The 15,016-nt window shown below is 36.1% G+C and overlaps 1 protein-coding gene across 1 annotated transcript in view; it reads left to right on the forward strand.

The window, feature by feature from the left end:
* The first annotated feature begins 67 nt into the window (after positions 1 to 67).
* The window catches only part of LOC140144768 (probable pyruvate dehydrogenase E1 component subunit alpha, mitochondrial), a 30,312-nt gene continuing 15,363 nt past the window's right edge, over positions 68 to 15,016 (forward strand). Inside the window, 2 exon segments of the mRNA XM_072166571.1 lie at positions 68 to 245; positions 10,833 to 10,901. Of these exon segments, the coding sequence (XP_072022672.1) occupies positions 198 to 245; positions 10,833 to 10,901 (117 nt within the window). The 5' untranslated portion in view covers positions 68 to 197.

Consider the following 15,016-nt stretch of genomic DNA (forward strand, 5'->3'; position numbering starts at 1 on the left):
ATGAACCATTCTGATGACATCACTGATTCCGTGCTAGGTCAAAGGTCTTTCCGGGACTAGTAAAAGAATTTCCATTAAAAGGGAATGGTTGATGACATTCATTGCCGACATCACATCATTGCACAAGTTTGTGCCAAATTGCAGCTACATTTTACACATCAAATCCACACCATTGTTTTCACAATAGTCATAGAACAATGCTGACCTTAATTAGGAGTATTGGGAATGCTTCCCGGAGCTCTAATGTGAGTATGTCTATGAACTATGTCTATGATAGACTCTGACACCCGGCATGTCCGGCGTAAGCTTACCTACTTTTTGGTCATGTTGGTTGGCCTATGTTATCAGGGAATAAATAAGATTGGGAAGGGTCACTCTATATAAAAAGTAATAAAACTACGGAAGCCACCATTACTTTGCCATCACATAGGCCTGGAACACTACCGCGATTTCTACCGGCTGCGTCCGCGTTCAAGTAATAAAATTACCCGTAAAAATCACGGCTTGCTGCATTTGCTAGACTTTAATTTTAGCCTGCTACAGCTACAAATGTACACTTCAGTGCATTTTTTTCAAATGTTGAATGTCAGCTGCTTTTAATACTTTTAATAACATATTTTAGCGCATCCATGAACTTAACAAAAATGCTTAATTTTAGAATAGGCCTACATCAAATCGACCAACAAGCCCACTATCCAGGCCAATATTTGTACAAGAAAAATACTGTTTCAATCAGGAAAAACCTTAATTTCGCGCCTACTGTACACGTAAGACTATACGTCGAACAACTGAATACATGCACAACGTGTGATATATTTTTGTAAACATTTTAGGCCTATTTAACAAAATGTGTATTTTCGTACAATTGTACAACTATCGTTTCTACCCTAGGCTATGACCTATAAGTTACCTGTTATCAAAGTGTCCGCAAAAAAACTGGTCATCGCAAGTATCTTTGATGCCCAAAACTAACGATATTCACGCAGGGACAGGCCGAAAACCTTACTTCGATCGTAAAATCCAGCCCATGCATGTCATAAATAATTTGAACATTATTCCATTGTGTATTTTTTGCATCAAGCTTAAACAGTTGCCAAACACTTTGAAGTCAAGGTTTAATGTACAATGTAGTGGAAGGAGGGCAGGGCTTCGATAAATGAGGGAAATTATGGGGTAAAAAACAAGGTTAAAGCAACTTTTTGAAAACAAGTGAAAACGGCCATTTTGCTAGGAAAGTTTTGCCTCAAAAAACAATTAAAAAATTATCAGAAAAGCAAGAAACATACCTTCATAAAATCAGCATCACTTCCTACACATGAAAAGATGATTAGATCAGTGGAAAGTGGCAAAGAATTTGTGAAATGAAGTAATTTTGTAAATAAAAATACATGGTGTTTTTTGAGAAATTCGCCATCTTGAATAAATGCAGAATTGCGTCACACAGTAAAAAACTGCCAAACGCGCTTGAAAAAACACTTGATACGCGAGCGTAAATCACCGTCAAAACGAGCGTACATCAAGCGCCCGTGCTACGCGAAAGTTTTGGAGTTTGCATCACCGGTTTTGCATTCAGCTCTTTTACGTCAAAATTGCGATAAAAACATGGATTTTGGATCAAAATAAAGCTTGTTCTACGAAATAAAAGGTATGTTTGTATAGCTAAGAACATGTTTAACCTTGATGAGAAAGTTTAATTTGATAAATTTGTAATTTTCACCTTATATAGCTGGCAGGGGTAGCGTTTTAAGGGGTCTTGGGGTCCAGGACTCCTTGATTTGGCAGGTCCCTGTGATTTGGACCCTTAATTTTGTACGCCTGTGTAGAATTAGATGCCTGGACCCCTTTATTTGCCAATTTGGACCCCTGGACTCAGCAGGTCACCGCTAACCCTGATAGCTGGGGTGGTCTAAAAGAAAAGATCTCCAAAAAAATAAAACCTCTACGACCAGGTTGTTAAGCATCGAGCACGCTGACTGGCTTAGCAATTATCAAAGTAGTTTTGTAAACCAATCAGGTTAGACGTACTTTACTGGCGGGTCACATTAATTCATACCGTAAAAGGCTGTCGCGTTCATTGATTGGCTTACGATTGCGATGAATGGTTTTTGCAACCAATCAAAAACGGGTTATAAATAAATAAGGCGCCCGTCGGAAATTTTGTACACGTCCATGATGACGTCATGCCCAGTGCCACGAGGTAGCCGGAGGCTTCGCTTTTTCTGTAAAGCGAAAGCGAGTGGTATAAAGTCAGTTTCACACCTGTGATTTATGGAGCATATCATAAAATCTCTGAGCACATCCACAGCGCATTTGACAGATAAAAATGACATTTGCAATTCTGAGCAACGGGATTCCATGAATTTGAAGATTATGTAAGTTATTCTACAGGATCGGTAATAATTAACAGCTGGTCTGCTGTATTTGAAGTGCATATTGAAGTTTGTAAGTTTGTGACTTAGTATGTTATGTGCAATAGATATTACAGGAAGCTTAAATTGGCACGCTTTCCTGCAATTTGTCTGTCGCCACGAAAGTTATTTGAGTTCAGGGCACGCCACACCGAGTGTGACGTGACCTCGCTGGGCATAACGTAAGACTTGCCGATAATCTATTCGGATATATCGTTGTCAAGCTCGAGGTGATTGACCCCCGATGATTGACAGACGGGAACGCATACTGTTACGCGTAATCATGCCTGGTGCTGGGTAAGGGTGTCTACGCTTAAACGTTTCACGTAAACCGCCCGTTACATGCACTATCCGCTTAGAAAAATCGCTAACCGCTTAAACGCTTAAAAAAAAAAAAAACTACCTTACTACATGTATACCAACCTACCCTAGCCCAACTAACCTTTAACCTAACCCAAAACCCTTGCCCTTACCCCCAAAAGGGAATTAGGGGAGAAATTGATTTCACCTGAAAATCTGACCTATATTTAATGTTTTTAAATGCATGAATGTGTTAATAATGTTTTAATTACTTTATTTTCCCTCATTTCATTGAAATTGTTATTTTTATTGCTAACAAAATAAAAGAGAAACCTCTCACATAATTTTGGAAATTAAAAAAAAAATCTAAAATTCTAAAAATACCAAAAAAATACATTAGAATGCAAAAGCTTTTTTCTTCTGGGTAAGAATTATTTTCTTACATGCAACAGTTTTTTTTTTGCAGGTTAGAAATATAAATAGGTCATCATATACAAAATGCATGCATGAACCTATTTATCAAATTTCTAACCTGCAAGGAAAAAGCTGTTGCATGCAAGAAAAAAATTCTTTCATTTGTACACAGAAGGAAAAAGCTTATTAGTGCACTTACATGTAAATGTATTTTTTTGTATTTTCAGAATTTTAATTTTTTTTTTTAATTTCCAAAATTATGTGAAAGGGTCCTCCTTCCTATAATTAGCCATAAAAAATTGCCATTTTGATGAGATGAGGCTAAATAAAGTAATTGAAACTTTATTAATTTACATAAAATGCATACAGAAGCTTCAAGTACATCTACTCCCCCGCTTCAAGTACATCTACTCCCCGCCAGATCCAAAACCCGCATCTCCATCTCCGCATCTCCATACAAAGAGCCGAACTGTACTCATCATTGGGGACTCGATACCCAAATATCTTGTAGGAAGACGCTTATCACGTAGACTGAAAGTTATCAACGAATGCATACGTGGAAGCAATATCGAACATTGGATCAAACTTGCCCCCACCCTAATTGCAGATACTCAACCATCTTGTGTGATCATCCATTGTGGAACAAATAACATGGGAGCTTGCTACCCTGAAGAGTGTCTTGATTTACTACTTGAACTTGGAAATATTATTAAAAGGACTAACGCTAATGTTCACATTGCTGTGTCATCACTAACTCACAAAAATATCCATTCTGGAAGGACTGCATGGCTGAAAGAGTACAATACTAGACTCTCTGAAAAATGTAAACTGTTTGATTGGACATTCATTGATAATTCAAATATAGGACCTAATCACATAGCACGCGATGGACTGCATCTCAAGAGAAGTGGTACTACAACACTGGCAAAGAACTTTATTTCTTTTTTAAGATATACGACAGCCAGCAGCTTGAACACTTGAAAAATGTGACAATATGCAAAGATAATAATTGTAATTCTATGTGTGGTAATTGTTTAAACAAAATAATCAAATTTGATATTTTTGTAACTTGTAACAAATGTAGTCTTGATTTCCATGTTAATTGTATTGATATTTCTGATGTTGATAAATCTAAAACTTGGTTTTGCAAATGTTGTTTCTCTAAGACCTGTGATGATGAACTTCCTTTCAGTGATGGCTTTATTGATTTAAACTGTAAATTGCAAAAGGGATTAAAAATAGCTCATCTAAACATCAGAAGTCTCATCCATAAAGTGGATTATGTCAATCTCCTTTTACATGATAATGGTATTGATGTGCTTTGTTTAACAGAAACTTGGCTTACAAAGGATATTGATGATTCAGAGATTAAGATAAATGGCTATAGTAGTGTATGTAGGCTTGACAGGCAAAATGAAAATGATGAATCTCATGGTGGAGTATTATATTACATAAAAGATAATATTCCATATAAGCAAAATACTGATCTATATGATACAGATATTGAAGCTCTTTTCATGGAAATTAACTTGCCAAAAACCAAACCTATTGTCATTGAAATGTGTATCGTCCACCAAGCTGTACTGTAGAATACTTAGATAAACTTGATATTATGTTCCAAAAGTGCAATAATCTTTATGATGATGTCTATATTTTAGGTGATTTCAATTTGGATATTTCCAAAACTGATAAGAAAAAGAAAGTGTCAAATTTGGCAAACAATTCACACATGAAACAGCTAATTAAAGATTATACAAGAATAACAGAAACTAGTAAAACTATAATTGATTTAATATTTGTGTCTAAGCCAGAGAGTGTGATATCATCTGGTGTACATAGTTTAGGGCTCAGTGATCACTCATTAATTTATGTTGTAAGAAAATGTAAACTACCTAAACTTCCTCCAAGAATTGTAAAATCAAGATGCTTTAAGAATTTCAATGAATTGGAATTTATCAACACTGTCAATAATATTGATTGGGACAACATTTGCTCTGTTGACAATGTAAACAATGCTCTGAACAAATTTGAAACCTTATTCACAGAAGCTTGTGATAAGCATGCACCATTTAAAGAGAAAAAAATTAAAGGGTATCTGCCAGAGTGGATCAATGGAGACTTTTTAAGACTGTGCAAAGATAGGGACCATTATTTTGCAAAGGCACATAAAACAAATAATCAAGAGGATTGGAAACAGGCAAAGTCACTCAGAAATAAAGTCAACAATATGAGGTTTTATCTGAAAAAAAGTTATTGTAATGATGCTATTATTAATAATATGCATGATAGTAAGAACTTATGGAAAACAATCAAGAAAATTATACCAAACAAGTCTTCAAGTGTACCAACTTCAATTTCCAATAAGGGCACATGTGTATCAAATGATAAAGCGATTGCCAATGAATTCAATGAATACTTTACATCTATTGGTAATCAACTTGGCAAAAAATTTAATGAGTATGATAATATCAAATGTCCATGTAATAATGTGTGTTCTGGACAATATTGTAAAGTAAATACATGTAAGTTTAAATTTAATGAAATTACACCTGAATTTGTTTGTAATCATATTAGTAATATGCAAAATAACAAATCACCAGGATTGGATCAGTTTAATGTCAGGTTGTTGAAATTGGCTGGACCCTTCATTTCAAATAGTCTAGCTCATATCTGCAACCTGTCATTGAATGGATCTACTTTTCCTGATGAATGGAAAAAAGCAAAGGTGACACCAATATTTAAGTCAGGTGATAAAACAGATGTAGGGAACTTTAGGCCCATTTCAGTATTGTCAATTCTGTCTAAAATTATGGAAAGGGCTGTGCATGATCAGTTGTATATGTATTTAACTAATGCAGGCCTACTGTCTAATGCTCAATCAGGTTTTCGTGCAAATCATTCCACTTCCACCACACTACTTGTTGTTCAAGATTTCATTCTAAATAATATGGATGATGGATATGCTACAGGTGTAATATTTCTTGATTTAAAGAAAGCGTTTGATACAGTGAGCCATGAAATTCTTATTAACAAACTTCAGAAGTATGGCATAGAGAACACTGAACTTTTATGGTTTAAATCGTATTTGAGTAACAGATCGCAGACTGTTAGTGTAAACTCAACACTTTCTGATTTTCAATCTGTCAACATAGGAATTCCTCAAGGCTCTATACTAGGTCCATTATTATTCATAATTTTTGTCAATTGCCTGCCTGATGTTGTTGGTTGTAATTGTAAAACTGTTATGTATGCTGATGACACATCATTAATGTGCAAAGCTAAGACTGTTTCTGATCTTCAAATGCAATTAGAGTCATGTCTAAGTAAAGTAGCTGATTGGTTCAAAGCTAACAAACTCACTTTAAATGTTGATAAAACTAAATTTATGATATTTGGCACAAAACATAAGCTTGAAAGGTTCAGTGAAATTCAACTTATCTATGATAGTAACATTATTGAAAGAGTTGATGAATTTAAGTATCTAGGTGTAAAATTTGACTGTAACTTGTCCTGGTCAGCTCATGTTGATTATATGTGTAAGAATGTTTCAAAAAGAACTGGTATTATACTGCGTGTAAAACACTTTCTTCCATTCCATACCACTGTAATGTTATCAAATGCCCTTGTTCTTCCTCACCTTGACTATGGAAGCACAGTTTGGTCAAATTTTTCAATTGAATTTCATAACAAATTACAGGTTCTTCATAATAATTTGGCCAGAACAATACTTTCTGCAGATATTAGAACGCCAATAAATGAATTGATGGAAACACTTCAGTGGCTTAAACTAGATAATAGATGGCATAATCAATTATTATTGCTCATTTTTAAATGCTTAAGGAACTTAAGTCCATCATACTTATCGTCTCAATTTAACTTTGTACATGATATCCATACCCACCAAACTAGAAATCATAGTACAAATACATTGATTGTGCCAAAATTTAAATCAAATTCAGGGCTACGTACATTTCATGTGAGAGCAGCCTATGCATGGAATAATTTATCTCCGTAGTTAGAGCAGAGTTGGAGAATATTTCAATAGGCTAATTCAAATCAAAAGTTTACCAAGCTCCTGTTTGAAAAGTTTATCCTTGAGTATATTGTAATTTTCATTCAATTTCATTATTATCACATAACTTTGTATTTCTAGTAACTTGATACCTTTTTGTTTTTTTAATGTGTACATCTTGTGTAAATTTTAATTATGATGTTTGTATATATTATAATGTACTTTGTATGAGGGCCTGCTTGGAAAGCAGTGCTTGTCACTGAAGCTGTTTACCCTCAATAAAGAAAGATTTCTATCTATCTATCTACAGGTCCGATTTCGCGGGGAAAAAAATGTCTAGAGTACACAGCCACGTTAACGTTGAACCTTCTATTCTATATTGTTTGGCTTTGGCAGTATTGTAGTTTGCCAATAGTATGTGTAGAGATCAGGGTCTTAGCTAGAAATTGAGAGTTGCCCGTCATTTGAATAAAATTGCCTGTCCTAATTTAACCTTTAAAACATTTATCAGACATCTATAGCCCATTGGGGGTTCAAAAATGTGCTGATATGGCCTTCTCCTACAAATTTGGTCTACTTAAAAGGTCAATTAGCTTCTCAAAACATAAAATTTATAATATATACCATCTGTCAAAGGCATTTTGCCCGTCCCAGGAGCAAACTCCCCGTCTGAAATGACGGCCAGACGGGTGGCTAGCTAAGACCATGTTAGAGATACCGCCCAACACCGGTATCCCATGAGGCTTTGTAACAAATATGGCATGAATACATGAATATGTCATCACAATGATATCTGTAATAATAACATCTTGTATCTCAAGTTCTCAACCATCTCTCGTAATCTATCCATCTCATCCTGATATGGTGTCAGAAGAGGGATGAGACGGATAGATTACGAGAGATGTTTAAATTTGTAATTTTGTGTTTTGATCGCAAAGATCGGATATTTTTTGCCGATTCGAAATTCTGTACTTTTGCAAGGGTGCAGAATTCGGCAGAACTTTAACGATAATTTTACTTTTTTGGACACTAAAATGCATTCAATCCTTAATTTTGTTTTAATCGAGTCTTAAATTAGCAAGCACAATAAGGTGGGTACCAATTTTATATACCTATGACCAAATTTTGAAGAACTTTTTGAATATCTGACCTGCGCAACTTGTTAAGTGTGTATTTCCCATAGACAGATTAAATGGTGTGAGCCAGTCCTTACAATGTAGGTACAGCGTATCGTAGAACTGGCGAGCGAGTCCACTTTTAAGGTGAAATTTGTTGTATGGGCATGAAATTTGGTGGGTACAGTCGACATTTAGAGCCAAATTTTTGGAAGGTCATTTCAGGGTCATCAGAGGTCATCCAGGGATCATCTGAGGTCAAATTAGTACAAACTGTACTGGGCAGGAAACTTGGTGGGTACAGTCAACATATAGAGCCAAATTTTTTGGGGAAAAAATCATTTTGGGGTCACCAGGGATAATCCGAGGTCAGATTTGTAAAAACTGTCATATGGGCATAAAACTTGGTGGTACAGTCACTATCAGCCAGGTAATCGTGACAGCCGAGTCATCCAGGGGTCATCTGAGGTCAAATTCAGTCTGCCCTTGAGGCTTGAAACTTTGTATAAACTTTTGAGTGCCACATCGCTCCCTTTGGTGGAGACATCACGGTCGGCGCAGTGCGTCGAAAACCGCGACATCCAAGAACCGCCTTCCATCTGGTTAATATTTTTCCCGTCTTGATTTTTGTCTCGCCTGATAAGGCAGGAGACTATATAATCACTTTTCCGTATGTATGTGTGTATGTGTGTTGTGTGTATGTGTGTATGTGACAAATTTGGTTAAAGTTTTGGTTAAAGTTTGCTTTCCGCCTATTTTCTCGGAGACCATGAGTCGCACGTTCCTCAAACTTGGTGGGTGGGTGCATCTTGACCCGAGACAGAACCGGTTCGTATTGGTTAGTGGGTCAAGGTCACTGAGGTCATCTAGGGGTCATCTGAGGTCAAATTAGTAAAAACTGTCGTATGGCCATGAAACTTGGTGGGTCCAGTCAACATTTAAAGCCAAATTTTTGGAAGGTCATTTCAAGGTCACCAGAGGTCATCTAAGGTCAAATTAGTAAAAACTGTCGATGGGCATGAAACTTGGTGGGTACAGTCAACATTTAAAGCCAAATTTTTGGAAGGTCATTTCAAGGTCACCAGGGGTCATCTGAGGTCAAATTAGTAAAAAGTGTCGGATGGGCATGAAACTTGGTGGGTACAGTCAACATTTGAAGCCAAATTTTTGGAAGGTCATTTCGAGGTCACCAGGGTCATCTGAGGTCAAATTAGTAAAACTGTCGTATGGGCATGAAACTTGGTGGGTACAGTCAACATTTAAAGCCAAATTTTGGAAGGTCATTTCAAGGTCACCAGGGGTCATCTGAGGTCAAATTAGTAACAACTGTCTGATGGGCATGAAACTTGGTAGGTACCGTCAACATTTAAAGCCAAATTTTTGGAAGGTCATTTCGAGGTCATCTGAGGTCAAATTAGTAAAAACTGTCGTATGGGCATGAAACTTGGTGGGTACAGTCAACATTTGAAGCCAAACTTTTGGAAGGTCATGTCAGGGTCACCAGGGGTCATCTGCGGTCAACTTAGTAAAAACTGTTGGATAGGCATGAAACTTGGTGGGTCCAGTCAACATTTAGAGCCAAATTTTTGGAAGGTCATTTCAGGGTCACCAGGGGTCATCTGAGGTCAAATGAGTAAAAACTGTTGCATGGGCCTGACACTTGGTGGGTACAGTCACCATCAGCCAGATAATCGTGCCCAGCCGATAACCGCCAAATTCATTTACCGCTACCAAAAGTAATTGAAAAAGCAGGCGGTCGCAAAAGCAGGCGAGACTCGTGGTTCGAGAACCGCCTTGTTTTCTATAACTATGAATTTTTTCTGGGAACGCCGGTACCACAATACTGTGGATATTGCTGCCCTGTTTCTAAAGATATCATCAAAAAACTGTTGAATTAGTCTCAAACATCGTATACCACAGTCAAGACTAATTAGCCAGTTTTTTTATGATTTCTTCAGAAATATGCAGATTTGGAATGCATGATTTCATGGTAATAAGAAAAATATGAGCTTTGACATGATACCAAAATCTGCATTTTGATGGGGTTAAGTGAGGGATAAGGCTGTCAATCGGGTACCCACCTTTAAATAGGTATGCTAGGTGAATTCAAATTTGCCATCAAACTGCATCATTTTATATATCAAATTAAAGCCCTTGAGTAAACAAAGCCAAAACTGAAAACCTTTTTTCATAGCACTTTCCGTAGCAAAGTTACATCTTGTCAAAGATTGACTTTCATCAAACAATGTCAAAAAGATTCAGCTAGCAAAATTCCCCAAAACGGCATTTCGGGGGTATTTCTAGATCTTAATCTCATGATGATAGCAGCTTTTTTTAATGGAACTGCTATCAAAATCCTCTAAAATTCCATGTGCGAGTGACTTATCACCATAAAAAATCATATATTTGGGTCAAGTGAAGTATAGAAAACATATTTATGTAGGTTTCTTTCTTCGGCCAGTTGTTTTAAATTTCTATGTAAAAATGCATTGACATTGTCGGCGAATTTGGCTGACTAGCAAATGTGTTTGCCTGGCATACCTACTTTAAATCGGTAATGACTTTGTTTGTTTGTATTTTCAGCCTGGCAATGTATTGGTGCTGTGTAGACAATATTCCAGTGGTGCAACAGAAGCTGCTTTTACCACTGCTGTAAGTATTGTTATATCCCCATGAGAACTACCTACCAATTGGCCAAAATGAATATAGTGTCCAATTTTGAACCAATCAAGGAGGGTATTAATAAGATCATCTGCAAATGCAAGTTTGAACATAAATGGTTTAAAGCCTATCCATAACCCTAGTAAAAATTTGTCCGAAATACCGGCGTATCATGCGCAAGAAACTTGATTTTGCTTGCAAATGCTTGCATTCACATGCAAGTACGTGCAAATACTGTTTTTATGTTGCATGTTTCTTGCAAATTTCTTTTCAAATCAAATGCAAGTACAGTCAAGTGATTAAAAGTTAATGAGTGTTTGTATAAATAGTTTTGCTCCACCCACAAAACAGTGTTGTTCCGCCCACTTATTTGCAGTACATTGTAACTATTCTAAAAAGGTTTGTGTCAAAACATCTAAGTGAAGTTTTGCTCCACCCATAAAACAGTGTTGTTCCACCCACTTATTTGCAGTAACTATTCTAAAAGGTTTTGGCCAAAACCTCTAAATTACATGTACTCACTAATTGATAATTGCCTATCCTGATCAGATTCACAACTTGAGTAATCTCCAGCACATTGTTGCAATAAATCAAAATGTTCTGCAGCCTTGTATGTCAAATAGGAACTGTTATTTGGCAATAGCCCTATATGGGGTGTTTGAGGATTTGTGTTCTCGGCATTCACAACAGGATTTTCACCATAAGTCAAAGCATACACATTGTATCTCTTGTTATGCTATAGGCATATAGGACACACAGATTCAGATTGTTTTATTTTCACATAGATTTATAACTTCACATACAAAAATATTTATATTAATTTCACAATGGTAGCATATATATAAATAATACAATTGATGCACAAATCATCATAATAATAGCAATGACAATGGTTACACTTGTTAGCAGTCTTATGCAAATAAAAGCCATTGACACTGCAGCTATAGGGAGAGGCAGTCACATAAAAATTCCAGGATAAAATTGCCTTCATGCTCAACTATACAATGTACTTGATTCCAGATAACCACAGGCTATTAAACTATTCAATTGAGGGACAGGTGAATAATAATTCACTCAGCAATTATCAATGTTACTGGAATCTGCTTTTTATAGACCAGATTATGCTGTTTGCTATTATACCACATGATTTTATTATCAAGCGACCCCTATTGTATAAAGCTGTTGTCTCTGATAGTGCTACATGCAGTGTGTTGTATACTGATAGCAGGGTCAGAAGCTCCATTTTTGTTAAAAGGGCCACAGATTCTAACATCTTTTTAACACTCTGACTGCAGAGACTCATACAAAAAGCGTGTGCGAGAAATTTTCTGAGCTTGCATTTGAAAGTTATTATTTAACTTTTGAGAGTTATTATTTAAGCAATTGGCATGCACTTGACAATTTTAAGCAAATGCTCTATAAATATTGACGGAATGATCGATGATGTCAAAACCTTGACAATGCTCTCATCATACACTGCTCTGTTTCTGGAATAGTCATGAATTGTTCTTATAATTTTAAATGTGATGTGATCAAGCTAAATCAGGCATTTGTCGGCAATATTGATTTTGAGATATAAGCCATCAAATGTAATAACTCCTTTTGTTTTTCAAAACCTTCATTTGCTCATATCTCTGGAACTAAACGTCCAATTTTGATTTGGTTTTCAGCAAAATGTAGCTTATTTGATTAAGATCACTGATATAGGAAGATAAAATTGAATGTCACCAACTTAAGAATGATTTTGCTTTATCATATCACAAATGTGCCCCGAATAAAAAGCAGTCAATATCAGGCATGGAACTTAACTTTTTTTGCCACTCGCCAATCGGGCGAGTAGTTCAAAAAATTTACCCGTCCGAACAAAATTGTACTCGTCCGATAATCACGGCCGCCAAATCGCGATCAGTGCAGTTTTTTGTGGGTCCATTTCCTCATCATGAAAGACGCGACAGCCGCCGTGTGTTTTAAAATCCATGAAGCCAAAAATTTAATCATTAATTGATGATAAAAATAAGAAATTTCCATTCTTTATTTTAAAAATTATAAAAGCCCCAAAATTTTGACCAGCCTGCTAAGAATTGAAGTAATATTTTTAAATGCAACGTCAGGAAATCTTGCACTTTTTGTATGTTTTCCATGACGATTAACAGTAATCTTTTGTATTCCCTGGTTTTATGGGGAAATCCCGGTTGATGAAATTCAGAGTGACGACGTGCGGTTAATGTATATTTATTTATGTATCACAACCTGAAAATTAACAGTTTTATATTAAGTTTATTTTTTCCTGAATAATTTATGTTTCCTTTATTAATATTATTGTTACGATGAATAAAAGCAATTTTAAAAGACAAAATCTAAATGATAACTTTTTTGTATTAATATTATTGATGCACCATGTGTTTGGATTTTTAGCATATGACAACAAAACGTGCGGAAGTACCACAATTATGTGAAAATTGGCGAGTTTATGCATGTTTTTGCACATGTTTCTGACCACGTTTCAGACCAAAACTGACATGGAAATGAAAAGAAGAAAAATATCATAGCGACTAGATATGGAATATGATAAAATACCACGCATGCGAAAGTGCACTTTTATTTTATTTGAACAATCGTCATGATCATTTGATGAGGTCAGATTGTACTCTGAGCCTTGTATAGGGTTAGGCCGGCCGTGAAATGTTACTCGCCAGTCGGGCTGGTGAATTTGAAACTTTACTCGACCGGTCGCAATTTTGTTTCGCCACTGGCGAATCGGACGGGTGGAAATTTCCATCCCTGGTCAATATATACCAAATGATATAGATTCTTCTCATCTGATTGGTTAAAAGATTTCCTGAACTGACAAAGTTTGACACAAACATGGCTGAAGGTGAAAACTTGTTACAACTCAAGCTAGGAGGTTTGGGGATTGTTGACTTTAATGACTTAGCCTAATTAACTTTGTTTGTATCAAACAAAATAATTGGCCAGCAAAACTTTTGTTTGACTATAGGAGTAGCCTCACGATAACACATTGGAATAACAAGCTCAGTGCATGCTTTCCTGACTAGTAATTTTACACAATGTCCAGATAGAGTTGTGTATCTGAGGCAATTGGATAAGAAGAAGAGCGTAAACAAGCACTTCAATGGATCATTTGGAGCACTTTTAAGTTCACTGGTTTGCATTGTCTCATGATGGCATGTGGAAATGAAACTCATGGATCAATTGCTTTGTCATCTGCAGTAGATTATGTGTGCTACAGTTTCAAGGTAGTTTGGGACCCATTTTAGATATGTGCTAGATAGATCCCTGTAAATTGCTTGAAATGAAAAACATGGATCAAATACTGTGTCATCTGCATTAAAAGTTTCATGTTAGTAAACAGATTCAAATGCGCAAGTGTAGGCCTATGCTTGCATTTGCTGAAAATTGTCAAGTGCCCCTTGCCAGAAACTGGCATGTCATGCAAGTTTCTTGCATGTTACTCGCAGTGTGCTGGCATTTTCTCACAAGCATTGTATTCTAATGCAAGTACATGTCGAAATAGTGTGTAGTCACTGAGCGGATACCTACTTCCCTGTCCAATATTCGAAAAGGAACATTTGGATCACAGTCAAAGGCTTGCATGTGCTATCTTCAGTAGATAGCAATACCGAATGATCATTATTTTGGTGATGTCATAACCCATACAGGTGTCACTGCTGGTCATCTCTTGCATCTGCACCATCATTCTTACAGAATAAATCACAACAATATCATATCAAAAGCAGGATTTTAGAGTTGCAGAATTTTCACGGAGTTGCAGATTTCAGCATAACCTTTTCTCCTAAATTCAGGTATTACCAGTATCATAAAACTGAAGATATCACAGGCTTGCTATAACTGTTATTTGATCATAATGTCACAGGTCACCATTGAGTCAATGGTTAATAACCTTTGTTTTCTCCTATCTCAGCAACTTGACATTGTAGATAGTGCAAACTATTATTTTTCTCCTCTGGCAGATGAACAATTTGCTGCCATTTTCAAGAAAATCGAGCAACTTTATTTTTTACCCTGTACAAATAGAAGCAAATATATTTTTGAAATCCATGATCCAAAGCTAATAATTCGGTATA

The sequence above is a fragment of the Amphiura filiformis genome, unplaced genomic scaffold (genome assembly GCF_039555335.1).
Source record: "Amphiura filiformis unplaced genomic scaffold, Afil_fr2py scaffold_79, whole genome shotgun sequence".
Classification (NCBI taxonomy): Eukaryota; Metazoa; Echinodermata; class Ophiuroidea; order Amphilepidida; family Amphiuridae; genus Amphiura; species Amphiura filiformis.